The 22,735-nt window shown below is 39.3% G+C and overlaps 1 protein-coding gene and 1 long non-coding RNA gene across 4 annotated transcripts in view; one reads left to right on the top strand and one right to left on the bottom strand.

The window, feature by feature from the left end:
- Positions 1-22,735, bottom strand: part of LOC133632087 (protein unc-13 homolog C) — a 321,103-nt gene that overhangs the window by 193,566 nt on the left and 104,802 nt on the right. For both annotated transcript variants that reach the window (XM_062024332.1, XM_062024326.1), the window contains exons 7-9: positions 11,651-11,870; positions 11,004-11,231; positions 8,217-8,358 (exon numbers count right to left, since the gene is read on the bottom strand). In XM_062024332.1, the coding sequence (XP_061880316.1) occupies positions 8,217-8,358; positions 11,004-11,231; positions 11,651-11,870 (590 nt within the window). The remainder of the gene's footprint in view (positions 1-8,216; positions 8,359-11,003; positions 11,232-11,650; positions 11,871-22,735) is intronic.
- LOC133632100 (uncharacterized) overlaps positions 1-22,735 on the top strand; it is a 222,594-nt gene that overhangs the window by 179,409 nt on the left and 20,450 nt on the right. The gene's annotated exons all lie outside the window — the stretch shown is intronic.

Raw genomic sequence — 22,735 nt, forward strand, 5'->3', positions numbered from 1 at the left:
GTAGTTTGGGGACCCCTGCTTTATGTCATGTATATAGTTACAGAGCTGACAACATTTGGTGTTAGCAATCCAGTAAATCTCCTTTCATGCACTTTTGTCACAGCTCGAGACTGCATTCCTGTTTCAAGTAAGGTTTTGTGCTCTTGAAAACCTAAGGATGAATTGCGGCGAGTGTTTTTTTCTGTGAGACGACTCCTATGCGCTGATTTTAAATACACTACAGCAGGCCTGGGCAATTATTTTGACTCGGGGGGGGGGGCAAATTTAGAGAAAAAAATGTGTCTAGGGCCTGTATATCTATTTTTAGGAACACTACTACAAAACCTCAAAATAATGTATGATTGAATGTTAAAACAATATGACAGACCGCCTTAAAGGGAATGGAATTTACAATTTTTTTTACTGAATGAGACACCCAGAATGTAAATGAAAATAAAGAATGTGGGATTTACAATATTAACTGTGAATGATAAAAGACTGAATATTGACAACATATAAACGTTACACCCCCTCTCGATATTTTACAATCAAGCGAAATGCAACAAAAATGCAATAAACACAGCGAAATATGAACACCTATGATCTGATATATCTGATACTTAACTAAGTTTTAGAACTTTGTTGTAAAAATCTCCTTTTGCGTCTGTCCCTGACACCCGCATTTCAGGCTGGCCGCTCTCTGGAAACACTCTGTGGAAACACTCTGTGGAGACACTCTGTGGAAACGCTCCCCACCCACACTGCTTGGTGCCTCGTCTGAGCTGCTGTGACGTAGATTACCATAGTAACTAGTATATCATGCAAAAGCGCAGATTCCAACCATTGAAATACTTTGCATAGTTCAAGACTTACAGTAATTTGAAAACATCACTGCACATCATAATGGCAGCTACAGTTTCGATCTTAAAGATCTAAAAAAACTTTTTGGGAATGTCCGGTGGGCCAGATTGAAAAGCTTAACGGGCCCCATGCGGCCCACGGGCCTTAATTAGCCCAGGTCTGCACTACAGTATACACCTCAATATTAGGGGTGGAACGGTTCTCATAATCCAACTTTCAAAGCTTATTACATTTGTGGTAGGACTGGACAATTATGGCAAAAATATTAATCACTATTACAAACGTATTTTGATTGGTGTTGTAATCCCGATTATTAATGATAATAATGTTGTTAGCGCAGCTGGACCGGCTGTGACGCACCGCGCTATTATTTTGACGGGAGGAAGTGGGCTGTGCTGTTATCCTCAGCTTGGCGACGAGTGAGAAGAACACAGTGTTGTCATAAAGCCTAATGCAACCCTCAAATAAACATCTCTGTCCCACAGCTTTTTATAGTCAAGTCATACTGCGTCATGCAATGTACTGAGCTGCATGTCAGTCACATGACATGACTGGCATCACATGCAATTACATTACTGATTTGTATCAGTCCCTGGAAAATTCAGCATTATATCATATACTATACACGGCTTTTAGCACGTGATAACATAACTACACCGCTACGTAACATGTCCACGCGCATTAGCTCTGTGGGTTACTGGCTAATGATCTAATGCAGGGGTGTCAATGTCATTTTAGCTCGGGGGCCGCATGGAGGAAAATCTGTGCACACGCGGGCCGGTCTATTAAAATCATGGCATTAAAACTAAAAAATAAAGACAATTTCAGATAGTTTTCTTTGTCTTACTTAGGCCAAAAATAGAACAAACACATTCTGAAAATATTACAATAAAAATATAGAAAAAAATACCGTCAGCGGTAAAGTTTAGATCCATGAAGGAAAGAAGAAAGCGAATTAATGTTTATAACTGAATACATTTACATATGCATGAAAACATTGTTTTATTTTGTATAATTTTTTTTATGAATTAAGTAACGTTTACGACAATTTTTTTCCAAAACACAATATAGGATGTGAGATATATAACAGGATAATGCATATATTTGTCATCTGTTTTTAAAACGCTGACAAAAAAGTGGGACCCCAAAGATTTACCGTGGCACCCCATTTTTATGACTTGATGGGGTCCCTGGGACCCCATTTTGAAAATTACTAGCGCCAACACTGATGGAGTATTGGTGCGTACAAAACAGCAGCAGGCGGCTGTGGCCTGCGGGCCGGTTCTAATACTAATCAAATATCATCCCGCAGGCCATACATCATTCATTTGCGGGCCGGATCTGGCCCACGGGCCTTGACTTTGACACCCCTGATCTAACGTTAGCTATCAGTGAATATTTATATATATATATATATATATATATATATATATATATATATATATATATATATATATATATATATATACATATAAAACAACAACATGACTGCTAATTATTCGTTGCTTCTCTAGGACTGTTTTTGTATGTGTGTACGTGCTCCCTATCTGTACGAGTGTACGAGACAAGCATGAAGACCAAATAAATTCCTCAGACCGATAAGCATTGTTCATTATTCAATATAATTAGTAATTGCTACGAATAATGACATAACCTAGTCTGTGGTGTTCTTATTAGTTTGTTTGAAAAAAAACTGAGAGCAAGTTGCAAACAGCTGAGCCCCTTTAAAATGAATAATTTATATCTAGTTCTTTTATTCTTATTTTTCTAAAAAAACAAACAAATTTGAATTCATTTGGTGGTGGTATGATATGACACAGCTCTAATTGACAGATTGATTACCGTATTTTTCCGACTATAAGGCGCACTTAAAATCCTTTCCTTTTCTCAAAAATCGACAGTGTAACCCGGTGCGCCTAATGTACGGAATAATTATGGTTGTGCTTACCGACCTCAAAGCGATTTTATTTGGTACATGGTGTTATAAGTGTGACCAGTAGATGGTAGTCACACATAAGAAATATGTGTAGACTGTAATATGGCGCCAGTAAATATCACCAAAACTTTAAATGTTCCATTGAAAAAAATAAACATTACACACGGCATTCAAAAATCTGTCAAAATGTTTTAGTATGACTTGATGGATTGTCGGCCCGTTACGGCTACCGTAGTCAGAGATACAAGTATTACTATGGTGTGTGTATGAGGACGGCAAAATGGCACCCATTAGCAGACATATTATCTGGCGTTTTGTTTCACAATATTATGCAAAACCAACTTTTCTTACCTTCTGGTACCTGCTGATGTGTATTTGAGATCTGCATAAGTCCTGAAAATTTGCGCTAGTCCGCCACTGTAGTCCGTGCCGGACTATTTTCTTGTTATGGTACATTCACCCTCTGCTGTTGCCATTTCTAATATTAAGTAGCGTAAAGTTCTAACTTATATCTGTCAGTAGACTCGCTATGGAAGCGCTAAAAACTACCAGTGTTGTAGGTTTACATTATTCACCCACATAATTTTAGTTATTAGAGAGTTCCGGTCGGACGTTTTTTCACGGGACACATTTCCGGCGTTGCACTAGTGAGCCACGGATGAGGAGATGCTGCTCCGTTATTGATTTAAGTAAGGTCTGAATGTCATTAAAACAGTTAGCTCCATCTTTTGACACTTCTTCCACTCCCGTCCTTGCACGCTACACCGCTACAACAAAGATGACGGGGAGAAGACGCTGTCGAAAGTGAGCCATTATATAAGACCGCCCACAAAATGGCGCATTCTGAAGCGACTGTCAGAAAGAGACTTGAAGATGATCTGTAAAACATCATCTATGCATTATTTTGACCAAAGAACCACCATTACATGTTATGTAGACCACAAGGAAGTGTTTTACATTTAGAAAAAAATCATAATATGACCCCTTTAATGCGCCTTATAATCCGGTTTGCCTTTTGTGTAGAAAAAGACCCAAATAGACCTGGCTAGACCCGCTCATCGGCAGTGCGCCTTATAATCCGGTGCGCCCTATGGTCCAGAAAATACGGTAATTTAGTTTGAAAATGTATTTAAAATGAAACCAAACTGTCACGAGAGCAAGACATACACAATTATAATAAATTAAAACATGTTAACAACATGAATAGCATTTAGATAGATAGATAGATAGATAGTATTTTATTGATTCCTTCAGGAGGGTTCCCTCCGGAAAAAAAATGTAACTATTAAAAATCTATGGAGCCCCTAAAGGGACATGGGAATTTTATTTTTTTTTAGACATGTATCTCGTGCGCACGAGAAAGTATCTCGTGGCCACGAGAAAGTATCTCGTGGCCACGAGAAACTTTTTATAAAAAAATAAAAAAAATATTATTTAAAAATTTTTTTTTTAATTTTTATAAAAACTTTCTCGTGCGCACGAGAAAGTTTCTCGTGGCCACGAGAAAGCATTGGATGCGTGCTGATGGTTTGGTGTGTGTTAAAATGGCAGTTTAGGAGTTAATATGGCTGTATTTCCAATTAGGACTTTCCCCCATGTGTGTTGTGGCAAAATGTGAATGCTTGATTAGTAGGTGTGAGACAAACACTTTATCTTCCTGGTTATTGTAACGCTACGTGTTTGACATTATTTAAGACGTTATCATGCCCGGGAAAGGACAGTTTTCCTCTTCTGTGGCTGTGGGGGGTGGGCGTAGCTTGCGGACCTGCAGCGAAGCGGAGTGTGCCAGTTAGTCCGATGTTGATGTGATCAAACTTCTTTCTTGTTTGGAAGATACACACACAATTGTAACTGTTATTTCTTCCTGCACATAATACATATGTACAATGTGTTTGGATGTATTCATTTATGTAAAATTGTCATTAAATGTAATATTGCCTGACAAAAAGTGATTCGACGTAATATTTTGATATTTGCACATCGCATATTTACACACGTGCATCTGACTAGAATACCCTTATGTGCATTACATATATCAACATCAACTACCTACTGTACTGTTTACTTGTTGAAATACCCTTTTTAGAGCAAATATCTACCCATATAATTTATATGTGTATATAATATATATATATATATATATATATATATATATATATATATATATATATATATATATATATATATATATATATATATATATATATATATATACATAAATACACAGTATATACACGCACACACACACATATACATGTATACTGTATAGGAAGAAACACACATACATATATACAGTATACATATATACACACAAACACTAAATTTGACATACAAAATAACTACTATTTTTAAGAACAAGTTACAGTAATATATAATATATATATACACTACCGTTCAAAAGTTTGGGGTCACCCAAACAATTTTGTGGAATAGCCTTCATTTCTAAGAACAAGAACAGACTGTCGAGTTTCAGATGAAAGTTCTCTTTTTCTGGCCATTTTGAGCGTTTAATTGACCCCACAAATGTGATGCTCCAGAAACTCAATCTGCTCAAAGGAAGGTCAGTTTTGTAGCTTCTGTAACGAGATAAACTGTTTTCAGATGTGTGAACATGATTGCAGAAGGGTTTTCTAATCATCAATTAGCCTTCTGAGCCAATGAGCAAACACATTGTACCATTAGAACACTGGAGTGATAGTTTCTGGAAATGGGCCTCTATACACCTATGTAGATATTGCACCAAAAACCAGACATTTGCAGCTAGAATAGTCATTTACCACATTAGCAATGTATAGAGTGTATTTCTTTAAAGTTAAGACTAGTTTAAAGTTATCTTCATTGAAAAGTACAGTGATTTTCCTTCAAAAATAAGGACATTTCAATGTGACCCCAACCTTTTGAACGGTAGAGTATATATATACATGCTTATATATATATATATATATATATATATATATATATATATATATATATATATATATATATATATATATATATATATATATATATATATATATATATATATATATATATATATATATATATATATATATATATATATATTATATACACATATATATATATATATATATATATATATATATATATATATATATATATATATATATATATATATATATATATATATATATATATATATATTATATACACATATAAATTATATGGGTAGATATTTGCTCTAAAAAGGGTATTTCAACAAGTAAACAGTACAGTAGGTAGTTGATGTTGATATATGTAATGCACATAAGGGTATTCTAGTCAGATGCGCGTGTGTAAATATGCGATGTGTAAATATCAAAATATTACATCGAATCACTTTTTGTCAGGCAATATTACATTTAATGACAATTTTACATAAATGAATACATCCAAACACGTTGTACATATTTATTATGTGCAGGAAGAAATAACAGTTACAATTGTGTGTGTATCTTCCAAACAAGAAAGAAGTTTGATCACATCAACATCGGACTAACTGGCACACTCCGCTTCGCTGCAGGTCCGCAAGCTACGCCCACCCCCCACAGCCACAGAAGAGGAAAACTGTCCTTTCCCGGGCATGATAAAGTCTTAAATAATGTCAAACACGTAGCGTTACAATAACCAGGAAGATAAAGTGTTTGTCTCACACCTACTAATCAAGCATTCACATTTCGCCACAACACACATGGGGGAAAGTCCTAATTGGAAATACAGCCATATTAACTCCTAAACTGCCATTTTAACACACACCAAACCATCAGCACGCATCCAATGCTTTCTCGTGGCCACGAGAAAGTTTCTTGTGGCCACGAGATACTTTCTCGTGCGCACGAGATACATGTCTAAAAAAAAAAAAATTCCCATTTCCCTTTAGGGGCTCTGTAAAAATCTAATTAAAACAACGAGTACAAAAAATATCAATGGAAGTGCTGATTTTAACACAAAAACAAAAACACTCTTAACCGCAATCGATGTGCCTGTTTTGTTGAGAGTAGTACAAACGTTTAAAGTACATGAAATTGCCATCTGAGAACTGCAGCTGGAGAAAAGAAGAGACAGAAACATGAAATATTATCCCTCATCTGATCATTTGCAGTGGAAGCAATATAAACTGGTCTTCTGACCAGCAATAATAGCTTTAATATATATATATATATTTTTTGTGGTATTTTTTAGTTCTCTTCCCCTGCTTCCCACCTTGTCAGAAGCAGCAGGTATGCGCAGACGCCGTCTGAGCAACAGAGGATTTTTCATCACTACCAACGGACCGTTTGCTTGTTTCATTACAGCACGTCTTCATAACGTTACAACACTATCGACATGAATGAGCACATCGAGCGGTGGAACGTGGGTTTATTTACTCTCAAGTTCAAGTTGAAATGAAGTCGGCGGTGGCAGGATAGCAGCTTAGCTAGCATGTTGCAACTCTTGCGAGTCCCGAGAGCATCAATGCTGGGGTTTTGTACAGTCTGTTTTTTATTTGCCAATTTCATGGTTCGATCTGTTATTCCGTTAACGCAGAAATCCCAGTGGCCTACGTTTCAAACCGATTAGTACCTCAAAGACAAAAGAAAAAACATAATCCACGTGAAAAAATTCTGAACTGTTCGGTAAACCATATAAAAGATCGCTATATTATATACTATACACACTACAGTATATGAAGAACCCAGAAGAGTTTGCATGTCTGCCAAAGTGCTCATATACAGCAGAACTATAAAACGGACACACACCGTATCTCTCACTGTTTGTCTTTTCCGCTAGCCATTTTTACTACAGAAAAGCCTCCACAACTCCTGCTTGTTCTTCACCTCACGTTGTGCAATGCACATGCATATAATAGGAACTACACACGCACACAAACCAAACAGGGTGGCAAAAATGCCTAAAAACAGGTTACTCCAAAACACAACTTTTAGTTTGACAGTTTACCCGGTGCAGCTCAAAACTCTCCGGACCATATATAAATGTGCCACGACATGAACTGCGGCAAAAACATGTTAAAAATGAAATTGTTTTGTCATATTTTTCTTTTGCGTGTTCACACAGACCATTAAAATGTAGATGGTGACACATTTTTCTGCTACAATAGAGACAAAAAATAGAAGCAGGTGGACTTGTGACATTCCTGGGACTATAAAACATTAGGGAAAAGGCAGGCAGATGGTCAGGACAATAGAGAGGACATGATACGGTATGTCACATACAGCTAAAGCAATTTATTCGGTCCTTAAAACAACAGGGATTAGAACTCTGCTGCTTACCCTGATGGATGTTACCGCAAAGCTGTGACAAGGCTGGCTTTAGCACCGCCACTGCAGCTGCTGTGTTTCATGTTTTATCAATTCGTAGTACCCCCCTTAGCTATTGATTACCCAGGTTTACAGGCTAAACAAGGGATTGGATCCCAAATGAGGTATTCTTAGAGAGCACTTACAAGTAAAACCTCTCGTCCCACACCGGATTGAGGTTGCCAAAAATTGTCTTTGTCCTGCGCTTGGTCTTCCCCACCTGGACGGTGACATATGGGTCGCTGGAGCCTGTTTTGTCCTTGGCCTGGAGCCCTTGCGCACTCATGACTGTGTTAGGAAGAAAAATAAGGGCAAATTCAAGGCAGGGTAGACAGCTTGCCAGTAAGGGCACCGTGAATCAATTCAGTGTGTGCAATTGTATCTTAAATCATTGGTTTAGGATTATTTAGACGGTTTGTAATGAGTGCAATCAGCTCTGTTGTTGCCATTTGGATACTATATCCCTTACTTAAGCAGTCCATAATTTGCAAGAAGCAACCAAAACACCCGCTGTGTTGCTTTAGTGCTACAATCAGTCATTTGTCCTTAGTCCCACTTTGAAACAGCCACTGGCACTTCATTTCCAGACACCATTGCAGAATATTTTCACAGGAGTTTTGAGTGCATTACTCAGGCAGAAGCATGTTACTTCCTTTTTTAAAGTGTTTGCTTTACATTCAATGTATACTTTGCTGGGTTGGGTGGCAAACATCACTGTTGGTATCATTAACAGGATTCACCTTCCTTTCATTTAGCACACAGTGTTAAGTCTATGCATAATTAATGTCCTATCAAGGCCGTAAATCTCCTCCTATGTGTGTGTGCGCCTGCTGCTACCAATATTTCAAGACTTGAAACTGAAGAATGACGAATGACCTGTCATTCAGAATTCTACGGTTCCACATGCACAAAGGAAGGCGTAAAAAAAAAATAATGTAGTGTTTCACTGCGCCATAAAGGGGAGGAAAAGCAGACTGGATCATTAAATATGCAAGGGCCTGGTTAAATAATTCAGACTACATATACAGTATATGTATGCCCAGCCCAATGCAGGCAGAAGTTGGAGGCGAGGCTGTAGAGGGTTGAGCAGCCGTGACCTGTTTACTCCCAGAAGGGACAAAAACAAATGCCTCCTGTGGTAGAGAAAGTGTGCAAAGGTCTCAGGGTCTTAAAAAGTGGAGAACAAACAACATATGAATGATTGTGTTTCCAATAATTTTTTTGTTCTTTATTTACCAAATCATTTTGCTTTCAGTCAAAGATGGCCAACAACTTTACTGTGAAGTTATAGTACACTCAGAACTGGAGGTTTTGCAAAACTCCTCAGTATTCTGATGTTCCTTTTGCATATTCTTCTTTCAGATATGTTCAATTATTAAGGTTAAAGACTTACTCAGGCCCAGACCTTCCAGTAGTAGGAACAGAATATCTCCTGGCTGCAGCCTGAGAGCTGTGGAGTCCCTGCCAGTTGTTGCTTATTGAATGAATGATAAATAAATGACCGCTCAATAGGCACATTTTAAAATGGGACATTCAATAGACCCCTTGAGATATCAACAGAGGCAACCCTTTTTTTTTTCTTCCCAATCCCATCCCTCCAAACCTTTTATTTGTGCCTCCCCGCCTCCTTCTGTCTGCAGATCTATTGACAAAGGTAGAAGTGCAAAATGTGCAGTAACTGAGCCTGGCCTGACACACAGTAGTTACCACCGTGATGGATTGGATGCCTGAGATTGAGGCAACCTTGTTGACCTTACCTGATGTAACCAGTTAAATCCAAGCCGAAGTAGTCCCGTAAAAGCGTAACAATTGGGTTAGTACTTTGCTACTACATTATATTTTTGTGAATGGTCTCTTTTTGTCAATGGTACCACTACTGTAGAAGAGGTAGTAACAGGAACACGTTTTCCATTTCCACGGCTCCTTTTTTACTATAAAGGTTGGTGAAGACAATAAAGTTCATGACGAGGGAAGGATCATCAATTTCCCCTTTACTACCACCAAAAATGTTAGGTTGTATTAAGCATGAAATAACCCATGAAATTACCAGCTTTCTGAAATGTACGCTGTAACAAGAGACCTTCTGAAGGTGCTTTGTAGAGCCGTCTTGTCGAATTCCACTCAGGCGCTTGACATTTTGATTGGCATCTCAAAGAGAGCTCTGGTGAACTCATTTCCGGAACTCACCGTGCAAACTTGTTAGAATATGCAATTCTGGGATTACCCTGTGAGTGAACTCCCCTCCTAAAACATTACATGCAGTGCCTCCCGAAGGCTTTTTTATTTGCCATTCTGACGCTAGTTTAACATTTGCCAGGAGCAGGGCCGCAGCGTTTCCATTAGTATTTTTATTTTTTTACTGAAGCTTAACATGTATACAGTGCCTGTAGAAACTGTAGAAATTCTAATTTCTCCTGTTGCTTTTTTTAGTAAACTGCACAAGCTGCGGGGAAAGTTTGGGAGGGTCGGCAAAGTTGACCCGGACTGTTTTCACTTTCTCACATAGTATCAGAAGTGCTTCAACTGTAACGAAAGAGCTGGCATTTATTGACATATTTACCTTTTACACAAATCCCAGCAAAGTCAACCCCCACATTTTCACCTGACGGTATCTTTTGGGCAGTAACCGAGCCAGGTTGACGCCTCTGTGTAAGGGGCGAGCGTGGTCAAACTGTACCACCCTGAACTCTGAGATTAATGACAAGTATATACAAATTAGGATCCCACAATTTATGTGAGATGATCTTAACTTGTAGTTATAAGATTTATGATCTGGAGGACAGAGAACGGAGGGTGACACAAGCTAAGGCATTGGTAGATCTCACGGTCATCAGTGAGTTTTGTGAAGAATATTTTGTTAGTGCATTTTTCTGTACTGTATTCAACCAATATGCAATAACTTTTAACTGAAGCATCCAGTGAACAAGGCTTACCAGTGATGCTGATTTTAGCGGACCATTTGGAGGTACCATCAAGCACAGCCTGCTTTGCTGTTTTTAGATGGCTGGCAAATTCCTCTTTAGAGATGTGGAACATCTCCTGGATCACCTCAAACACTTCGGGACGGTTCTTCTCCCGGATTTTCATTCGCTCTTTCATGGCCATGATAATGTTCTGGGTCTTGTCCTCTGCTCCATGCTTGGAGCTTTTCTCCACGGCCCCTAAAAGATGCCATAGAATAGTTAGTGTATAGTTGAATAGTTGAATGGGTGAGAGAAAAGTCCCATTTGAGGGTTATTTATTGCAGTATTTTCTTTTATCTGCAGAGGGTTCATAAGGTGCAGATTTTTGTGTGATAATAAGATGAAACACATTTCGAATTGAAAAACATTGTTATGCTAGCGTAACGCTGTTACAATACATTGCATTTTGGTGTAGCTAATCCACTTAAGTGTGCATGGATTGCCGCAAGCATCCAGCTGCATTATTTCCATTAAGCTACACTGTTAAAAAAGGAACACCCCTGATTGAGATACTGATTGGAGATGATAGAGCGGGAAAGTGACTAGCATTGTAATGAACCCTACAAACACATGTAGCTTAGAATTCTGTTGAGCTTTTAATGCATTTTTAGACTTACTCTGTAAACAATCTGCGTTGAGCAGGTCTTGGCACTTCTCGTGGCATTTAACGCCACACTCGGAGCAGCGCATGCCTTGACGGGCGATGCCCCATAGCAGCCCCTCGCACTCATGGCAGTAGGTGGGTGCGGTGGCTGTCCACACCTCAAAGTTATGAGGTGTTGTGGAAGAGATCGGGTAAATCAAGGCCTGGAGGGTCTTCTTGAAGACGTGTAGTTTCTGAAAACAGACATAATAGAGATGTGTTGAAAAGACTGTTGTCATGAATATTCAACTTTAGGTAATCGGAATAACTATCAAAGCTGTCAGCCTAGCCCTAGTGCAGAAGCGTCTTTTAAGCTTCTGATTGAATAACCTACACCATGGGTTTAGAAACTTTAAAGGTGGCCCTCGCCAGTAGACTTCAGGTGACTTGATTTTGATTTCTTACAATGAGATAAAGATAACTACAAAAAATGCTCCAGAAAATAACATTTTCAGTGTTTATGGAAGACCTCAACCTCATTATTTGTGGAGGTTCACTGTGCCACACTATAAAAACCCCTGTTCTAGGCTCGTAGTCATTACAAGTTTTGTTGATTCTTTTCTGATTACCCTCAAAAGGAAAATGTCACGATTAGTGTGACTCTTATGTATGATTATTTGTTTGAATTTGGCAAATTTCAGTCTTTCACTTCCTACATATTTTCCACTTGTGAAGAAAGAAATAATGGTAAGTTTAAAATGCACTGAAACCATTTTTAGAGGTGGCCCTGCCTTCCCAAAAACCGAATCTTGCTGTGTATTATCTATTTAAATATTTTAATAATAATAAAAAACGGTATATACAGGTGGCAAAGTCCACCACAGCTTCTGCCTGGTCAACACCAGTGCCCGAAAACATCATAGGCACATCAATAAGTTTTTCCATTCCAACACCTAAGACCAGAACTGGCAGTCTATCAACATGTTCTTTGATCGTCAAGTCTTCCCTTACCTTGCCATTACAATTCACTGTTAGTGGTTACTGGTCACTGTATACATAAACAGTACTACAATCCATCATATATAAAATAAAGAATACAAGGGAATAAAAAAACAGTCTTCAGAGTAGTAGCTTTTAAAGCTTGTTTTTAAAAGCCCTTACATTATTTGACTCCTTTACGACACGAGGCAGCCTATTCCACTCGAAATAAGCTCTGTACAACAGTTTTTTGCATAGCACATGTTCTTGCTCCTGGTACTACTATGTTTCCATTATTCTGTTGTCTAGTTGAGTGTCTGTTACAAACGTATGATTTTTTTAGAGTGTCTAGTGGTGTGTGTGTGTCTGTTAAAAACATGATATTTTAAAGTGTCTAGTGGAGCGTCTGTGTCTGGTACAAACATACGATATTTTAGAGTGTAAGATTTTTGGTCCTGTTGTAGTATTAATAGTAAAAAAAAAATACCAGTTTTTTAAGTAAGCGCTTACTGTCAATATTAGTCCAACGAGGGTACTTTAATTTAATTTTGCATAAGTTGGAGCTTTTGAATATCTTTCTTTGGAGCGCATGACCAAATCACATCGGAGCAATAATCGAGGTGATACACAATTACTGTAAAACTTGTTGGATTTAAAAATCAGACCTAAAATAGGCACATTTTCTAATACCAGACACAATATTGTTTATATAACAAGACTAATTCAATTGATAATATATGGTTAACCTTAACAGATCAGTTTCATGCACCTACTCCAAAAAAATATTTTTTTAAAGTAAGTGACAAACGCTGTACATTTGGTATGTATGTTTATGGCCCAAAATCATGTATTTTGTTTTACTGTTATTCAGAACACACCCACTATGGTCTGGATACACGGTACAGTTCACTTTGCAGTACATTGCAGTAAACTGTATTTTGTACTTTGCGCCAACTGTTGCAAGTTGTCTGACGTACTGTAAAAGCTTGATGCTTTGCGATATTGTTTAATATCAGCAATAATCTTAAAAGAAGATTCAATCCATACCTAGTGGTGGTAACCGTGGTAAACTACTACGGTAGCTACAGCTGCTCCTGGGGTAGACTGACTGTTTTTAGGGTGCCACCCCTGAAAAACACACTCCACTGGCAATAATTACCAAACGACATCCAGAGCCCCCTAAGCTTTGTTCCCATTGACTGGATGGCGGTAAAGCCTTCCTACACGAAGAGTTGACAGGATCACGTCTTGACAGAATCGTCCTCAAATATAATTATATACTGCTGCTGTGTTGTAACATAGTCAAAACCTTCTGTTCTCCTTTTAATCTTGTGTTCACATTTCACTACCTATTGCCCTGTGTCTACCGCTGTGTCCAAATGTCCGCAAGCCTCCTAGCACACTTAGATGCATGCTGTCGTACTCAAGTTTGGTCTTGATTTCGGCTATTACTCTGTGCATTTTTTGTTAATCCTTGTCTGATTACCCTTTAACTAAGGGAACAGTCTAGTTGTATGCAAGTAAATCAGCCTCACATCTCATTAAAACCAGATTAACAACATCCTTAGCCCCCAGGGCTTTGTTCCCATCGATTGGCTGGCAGACTGAAGCCTCACCACGCCAAATACTGGAGTTGACAAGCTCTTGTCTTGACAGAAGCGTCCTCAAATTGAATGTTTTACTGCGGCAGGGCTGCCATCAACAAGATACCGGCTTGCCAATTCCTCGAGAAAGAATCAATGAGTGCCGTAGCGAAGGTTTTTAAAGACGGAAATTATCCTGATTGAGATGAAGGGACCGCAAGGCGCAAACGGGATGATCTGCAGAGCCTAGATACATTTTGTGTCAGGCTCCACTCTTCCTCCTCGCTGCAGCGTTGGAGAACCTAAGTGCAGACCGGCACTGCCTGCTCGGACATGAGCAGAAGGGGCACGGATGATTAAATTACACCAGATGACAGGACAACAAGGCTATCAAACACTGAGACTTTGAGGCGTTGATGCAACTGCTAAACCCTGAAGGACCTTTAATGAAAAGAAGAGGGAGACTGCGAGAGATTTCCCCTGTTTTAATCCCAGGATGACGATATAAAGCAGATGTCTGAGATTTATTCACGGCGTCTGTTTCACTGTCTAAGGATTCCAATAGGCTGTAAACATTGCAGGTATTACTGTATGACTGTATGTGAAGATATATTCCCCTCAGTGCCTCCTTTCAATTCCCTCTTTGTCAGTGCTGCCTTTCACAGGATGAAACACAAGTGTGAAGAGACTCTCAAGTGTCACTCTGTGAGGTAACCCTGACTATGTGGTGGAAGACTCCGGCGTAATAGATTGACAAGCGCTACGGCTTTCTGAGAGCAACACTGTAACAGAGTCGAAACCTTGCCTTCCCCTTTCCGCCCTTGCTTTCACGTTTCATCCCCTACTGTCTTGTCCGTCAAGGAGCTTTAGGTGCACAGATACTTTCTACTGTAAACACAATTCAAGTTGTTGTTATTAATGTTGACAACACAACTGGCCCACCCGTCCTTCCCTACAAGTAGAATATCAACACATGCATTTCAATGCCTGGCAGGAATAACAACACAACTGTCATCATCAATATTCAACAACAAAAAAAGGCAAGGTGGCTTTAGGGGAATCAAGCCGAAATGAACAAACAATTAATGAACAAAATGCAACGCTGACATCGAGAAGAAGGCAGGCGAGTTGAGGAATTAAAACCCTGTTTCTTTTCTGATTGAAAATGAACACCAATGAGTTGACTGATTAACATTATCACATCATTTATTCAGAAAGTATAAACAACAACAAATAAAGTGTAAAATGCAATTGTAAAAAAAAAAAACATTATGATTTGTACATTTTTCAGAATGCGCTTGTTCTATTTTTAAACAAAGAAAACAATCTGATGTTTTCTTTATTTTTACGTTATCGTGTCGTGATTTTACCAGTCCGGCCCACTTGGGAGTAGACTTTTCTCCTTGTGGCCCCTGATCTAAAATGAGTTTGACACCCTGCTCTAAATTATCAATGAGCATGAATGTGAGTGTGAATGGTTGGTTGTCATTCCCTGCGATTGGCTGGCGGTCAGTACAGGGTGTAACTTGCCTCTCGCTCAAAGTCAGCTGGAATAGGCTCCAGCTTACCCGCTGCCTTAATGGGGGTAGCAGTATAGAAAATGAATGGATAGATGAGATGTATTCATATATTTTTCCCAACATCTTCCTTTCTTTCACACAGGAAATGGATTTAACTTAAACTTTTACACATTATAGTGTCAACGAATTATCAGTAAAAACACAGAAAAGGGGTAGCATTAAATATAAGCTTTGTTTCTTCCTACTCCTTTTCAGATATGTTGAATGGTGAAAACGTAACCATAATGTTTTTTGATGTACCGTATTTTCTGTCCCGGATTATAAGGCGCACTGCCCATGAGCGGGTCTATTTTTTCATACAAAAGGCGCACCGGATTATAAGGGGTCATGTTATGATTTTTTTTCTAAATTTAAAACATTTTCTTGTGGTCTACATAACATGTAATGGTGGTTCCTTGGTCAAAATGTTGCATAGATTATGTTTTACAGTCGCTTTCTGACAGTTGCTTCAGGATGCGCCGTTTTGTGGGCGGTCTTATTTACGTGGCTCACCTTCGACAGCGTCTTCTCCCCGTCATCTTTGTTGTAGCTGTGTACCGTGCAAGGACGGGGGTTGAAAAAAGTGTCAAAAGATGGAGCTAACTGTTTTAATGACATTCAGACTTTACTTAAATCAACAACGGGGCAGCATCTCCTCATCCGTGGCTCACTAGTGCAACAACACAGAAAATGTGTCCCGTAAAAAAACTCTCTAATAACTAAATTCCGTGGGTGAATTATGTAAACCCACTACACTGGTAGTTTTTAGCGCTTCCATATCAAGGTATAAGTTAGAACTTTACATGAACTTATATTAGAAATTGCAACAGCGGAGGATAAATGCCCCATAACAAGAAGATAGTGAAAAAGAAGAAGCTTATTGACTACGGCATCCACACGGACTACAGTGGTGGACGTGCGCAAATTTTCAGGACTTATGCAGCTCTCAAATACACATGAGCAGGTACCAGAACGTAAGAAAAGTTGGTTGTGCATAATATTGTGAAACAAAACGCTAGATAATGTCTGCTAATGGGTGCCATTTTGCGGTCCTTATACACACACCATAGTAATACTTGTATCTCTTGACTACGGTAGCCGTAATGGGCCGACAATCCATCAAGCGGTACGGCTTCAAAGTCATACTTAAACATTTTTGACAGATTTTTGAGTGCCGTGTGTAATGTTCTTTATTTTCAATGGAACATTTAAAGTTTTGGTGTTGTTTACTGGCAGCATATTGCAGTCCACACGTATCTCTTATGTGTGACTGCCACCTACTTGTCACACTTATCATTACTCGATGCACCAAATAAAATTGCTTCGAGGTCTGTAAACACAAACAGAATTATTCCGTACATTAGGCGCACCGGGTTATAAGGTGTACTGTCGATTTTTGAGAAAATTAAAGGATTTTAAGTGTGCCTTATAGTCCGAAAAATATGGTAACTTCTTAAACTTGTCTGAAAAAAATATACCTAACTATAACCAATGAAAAACAGAATTGTGCTATCTTCTGGAGAGACATTTTTATCAGCTTGTCAAAGAAATAGTGATATGCTAATCCATCCATCTATTTTCTTGTCCCTCTTGGGATCGCTGGAGCCTATCCCAGCTGCACTCGGACAAAAGGCAAGGTACACACTGGACAAGTCGCCACCTCATCACAGGACCAACACAGAAAAGTTAAAGTTATAGTCACACACACACTCGGTGCGGTGAAATTACCCTCTGCATTTGACCCATCCCCTTGTTCCACCCTCTGGGAGGTGAGGGGAGCAGTGAGCATTTTGGTGATTCAACCCCCAATTCCAACCCTTGATGCTGAGTGCCAAGCAGGGAGGTAATGGGTCCCATTTTTATAGTCTTTGGTATGACTCGACCAGGGTTTGAACTCACGACCTACCGATCTCGGGGCGGACACTCTACCCACAAGGCCACTGAGCAGAGACAACCATATAATATTATATTTAGTTAAATAGAGAGCTGTAGACACCAGTCAGGATGTGTGAGATAGGAGAGCATCTCTTCTACAGAGGTGAGGGCGATGTGTTCACCATAGATGCCCCGATCAGTCCACGCCAAAGGACTGCAATGACAAATAACTCTCTGTTCTTTTACATCCCACATTCTTCTTTAAATATTTTTTTTTATCACCCTTATTCTCCAACTCCACATCCCTAACATCATGTGATTGTTTATAGAGAATCCCCTCCCTTCCAGTCCTCCCAGGCAAGCACTCTCCTGGACTTAATGCAGCAGATAAAACTCTAACATCTGCTCGGCCTACTTACCATGGCCGCACAATCTGCAGGCTTGCTGGGAACTCGCCCGTGCTCGGCCGCAAAATATCCATCACTTTGTTTGTCCCTCATCTGGATTGGCTTCTTCACATCTGCCCCTTAAGTTCCCTTGCGTTGTAAATCTGCTCAAGTTATTATAAGGAATAGCTCGGCGGTGCCAATAAACGCAATGCATCTTTAATGACGCTTCTCTATCATCTGGGTAGTTTATCCCTGAAGCACTTTTAAAATCACACTTTAGCTACTGTGTATTCTCAAACAACAGCTTCCACTGGAATAGGCATTGTACCTCCATTATTGGGCCACTACAAAGCTGTAATTACATTTAGAGTATTTTTCTTAAAGTGGTCTGTAATCAGTGTGAGATCATAGCAGCTTTGTGCTATGGAAACAACACAAACTTCTTTATATCTTTTCACCAAGCACACTTTCTCTCTCTCTCTCTGGACGTCCGGATTGACATAGACTCCTCACTATCCGTAAAATAAAGTTATGTCTGATGCTTGTGGGAGCAATGGTGGCTGTATAGCCCTATTCTTGTGCCACATTTTCTGCCACACACAACACACTTTATCGTCATCAATGACGGGAGCTGGGGTTACTTGCTGCTGCAGTCGACGCTTGTTCTCAGCATTTACTGTATATGTTTATATTTTTCCGGGTTCCACACCTGCTCTAATTGTTTGATTGCTCTTCAGTTTGGTCACAGGTGGAGAAAATCCTCAGTGCTGAACTCTGTAGAACTTGCACCTGGCTCGCTGACAACAAGCTATCCATAAACTTGGGTAAAACGGAATCCATCCTGTTTGGGTCCCACATCAACCTTAAGAAAGTCAATGACTTCACTATAAAAGTGGGTGACATTGTTATCACCAGGAAGGATGAGGTCACCTACCTAGGTTCCATTCTAGAGGCTAATCTTTCCTGTGAGAAAATGGCAACCAAGGTAATCAAAAAGGTCAACCAACGAACGAGATTTCTCTGTAGAATCTCCTCTCTGGTCAACAAAAGCACCATGAGGATTCTGGCGGGAACTCTCATTCAACCCTTTTTTGATTACGCATGCACCTCCTGGTACCCTAGCACCTCCGAAACCCTCGAATATAGACTCCAAGCATCCCAGAACAAGCTAGTCAGGTTACTTTTAGACCTCCACCCCAGATCCCACTTCACTCCAACCCACTTCTCCAAAGTGGGCTGGCTCAGGGTGGAGGACAGAGTAAAACAACTTGCACTGAGCCTAGTCTATAAAATCCGCTACACCTCCCTGATACCGAAGTACATGTCAAACTACTTCCTTAACGTAAATGACCGCCATAACCACAACACCAGGGGGGGCTCCACTAACCACGTTAAACCCAGATTCCGATCTAACAAAGGTCTTAACTCATTCTCTTTCTATGCCACATCAATGTGGAATGCGCTCCCAACAGGTATAAAAGAAAGGGCATCTCTATCCTCCTTCAAAAACGCAATAGAAGTACACCTCCAGGCAGCAACAACCCTAAACTAACACCCTCCCGGATTGTTAATAATCAAATATAAAGAATCAAATGCAAATACTTTTTCTTATGCCTTCTGATCTCTCTCTCTCTCTCTCTCTCTCTCTCTCTCTCTCTCTCTCTCTCTCTCTCTCTCTCTCTCTCTCTCTCTCTCTCTCTCTCTCTCTCTCTCTCTCTCTCTCTCTCTATGTCCACTACTTGCTGTCCATATCCTACCAAGTCAGACCTACACTGTTCCAATATCCATTTCTCTGTTCTCAAATGTAGATGACTGATGATAACAATTACCTCCAAATTCTTCAGGACAACCTAAAATCATCAGCGCGGAGGTTGGGTCTTGGGCGCAGTTGGGTGTTCCAACAGGACAATGACCCCAAACACACGTCAAAAGTGGTAAAGGAATGGCTAAATAAGGCTAGAATTAAGGTTTTAGAATGGCCTTCCCAAAGTTCAGACTTAAATGTGTGGACAATGCTGAAGAAACAAGGCCATGTCAGAAAACCAACAAATTTAGCTGAACTGCACCAATTTTGTCCAGAGGAGTGGTCAAAAACTCAACCAGAATCTTGCCAGAAGCTTGTGGATGGCTACCAAAAGCGCCTTATTGCAGTGAAACTTGCCAAGGGACATGTAACCAAATATTAACATTGCTGTATGTATACTTTTGACCCAGCAGATTTGGTCACATTTTAAGTAGACCCATAATAAATTCATAAAAGAAGCAAACTTCATGAATGTTTTTTGTGACCAACGAGTATGTGCTCCAATCACTCTATCACAAAAAAAATAAGTGTTGTATAAATTATTGGAAACTCAAGACAGCCATGACATTATGTTCTTTACAAGTGTATGTAAACTTTTGACCACGACTATATATTTCTATCAAATAGTAACATAATTTAACAATGGCCTTATGGTCCAGCCCGTTAGACCCTGAATATCCAAAAAAGGACGATATGTGTGCTTGCTTTCCGCTGTGGTCGCACTCTGCTGCTCTTCCACTCAAGCAGATGAGACAATAATATGTATGCTCTCATCTTAATGGAGGATTGCTTGTGTCTCCATTTGAGGTGATCCAAACAGATTCGATTGCATTCCGTAAGTTTCTTTCATCATTTTATTACGTGTGGTGTACACTGCATCCAAACTTTAAGTGCAATATAATGTTTCACCTTCCAAGGGTGCTGGACTTCTTCCAGCCTCAGAAGCGCGTAGGAGCAAAAGTACTTAAGTCGATGGGAGAATACTCGCAAACTCGGATTAGACAGTGAACGCCCACATTTAATGGGGGCTCCACCGTCTTGGATGAAGGGGGGCAGTGACAGACTTAAGTCTAGGGCCACAGTGCTGCACGGCCAGAATTTGCGCAATTGCGCAGGTTTTTTCACAATACAAGGCAAGACAACAACACAACTCAACAACTACTACGGCAACACAACACTTGGGCATGGCCTTACAGGTGTTCAGCAAGTGCAATATTGAATAGGCGCAACTACCACAGACCGCTCAGATGTACTTGTTTAATTTTGCTCTAGCTTCAGGGGGAACATGTTCTATTTTCCAACTCGACTACATTTTAAAGACAAACTGCAATTTATTTTTTTTCCCTATCATTTACAATCCTTATTTAAGACAATAACGCATATGTTTTTCTATTTTTATGCATTCTAAGTACCGTATTTTTCGGACTATAAGTTGCAGTTTTTTTCATAGTTTGGCCGGGGGTGCGACTTATACTCAGGAGCGACTTATGTGTGAAATTATTAACACATTACCATAAAATATCAAATAATATTATTTGGCTCATTCACGTAAGAGACTAGACGTATAAGATTTCATGGGATTTAGCGATTAGGAGTGACAGATTGTTTGGTAAACGTATAGCATGTTCTATATGTTGTAGTTATTTGAATGACTCTTACCATAATATGTTACGTTAACATACCAGGCACGTTCTCAGTTGGTTATTTATGCGTCATATAACGTACACTTATTCAGCCTGTTGTTCACTATTCTTTCTTTATTTCAAATTGCCTTTCAAATGTCTATTCTTGGTGTTGGGTATTATCAAATAAATTTCTCCCAAAAAGCGACTTATACTCCAGTGCGACTTATATATGTTTTGTTCCTTCTTTATTATGCATTTTCGGCCGGTGCGACTTATACTCCGGAGCGACTTATAGTCCGAAAAATACGGTAGTAAAAAAAATGTGATCAAAAGTCTGCATACAATGGAGCCCATGGGAGTCGCTCTATTATGTCTATAAAGTGTTTAAAAAAACATCCAAACATTTACATCAAGGTTTTATATACATGAAGAAAGTATATACGTAATGTAATAACAGGCACATTCATATTAACATGTAATATTTACCTATTTTGATCGTTTCAAGCATATGCGTCGCCTTCATTTGAAAAACGTTCGCTTTTTCCTGATTACTACACCCTGCAGACTTCTTTAGAGACAACCAACATAATAGAACATAACTTACTGTACAATGTCTGCTGTCATTAGGATGCTGAATGATAGAATATTGTTCTATTCCTGTTTAGATGAAGAATGACTCATAATCCTTGCGAATAAATGGTGGTTGGAACCAATTGACTTATCATGTCTTTCTCGCCATTTCCCGGTCTGAATTGGCTGTCAAAGTGTACCAACTTGTCGGATTATGCTCTCATCTTTCTACTATCAATGTGAGAGGCATTATTTATGGTATAGAATAAACTTCCAGAGCACAGAGTTGAGGAAACAGCTCACCAGCCTATGATTTCAACATAGGCACACAAGCTAGTGATTACTACTGACTACTACTCCCTGCAGACTTCATGAGAGCCAACAAACATAACAAAACGTCACTTACTGTACATTGTCTGCTGTCATAAGGATGCTGAATGATAGAATATTGTTATATTCCTGTTTAGATAAATAATGAATCATAATCCTTGCGAATAAAAGGGAGGTGTAACCAATCGTCTTTTTGTGTCTTTCTCGCCATTTCCCGGTCTAAATTGGATGTCAAAGTGTACCAACTTGTTGTATTATGCCCTCATCCTTCTACTATCAAGGTGAGAGGCATTATTTATGATCTAGAATAAACTTTCAAGAGCACAGAGATGAGGAAACTGCTCACCAGCCTATGATTTCAACATAGGCACACAAGCTAGTTATCACGGCGCCGCTATAAATAGTT

The sequence above is a fragment of the Entelurus aequoreus genome, linkage group LG02, assembly GCF_033978785.1.
Source record: "Entelurus aequoreus isolate RoL-2023_Sb linkage group LG02, RoL_Eaeq_v1.1, whole genome shotgun sequence".
Classification (NCBI taxonomy): Eukaryota; Metazoa; Chordata; class Actinopteri; order Syngnathiformes; family Syngnathidae; genus Entelurus; species Entelurus aequoreus.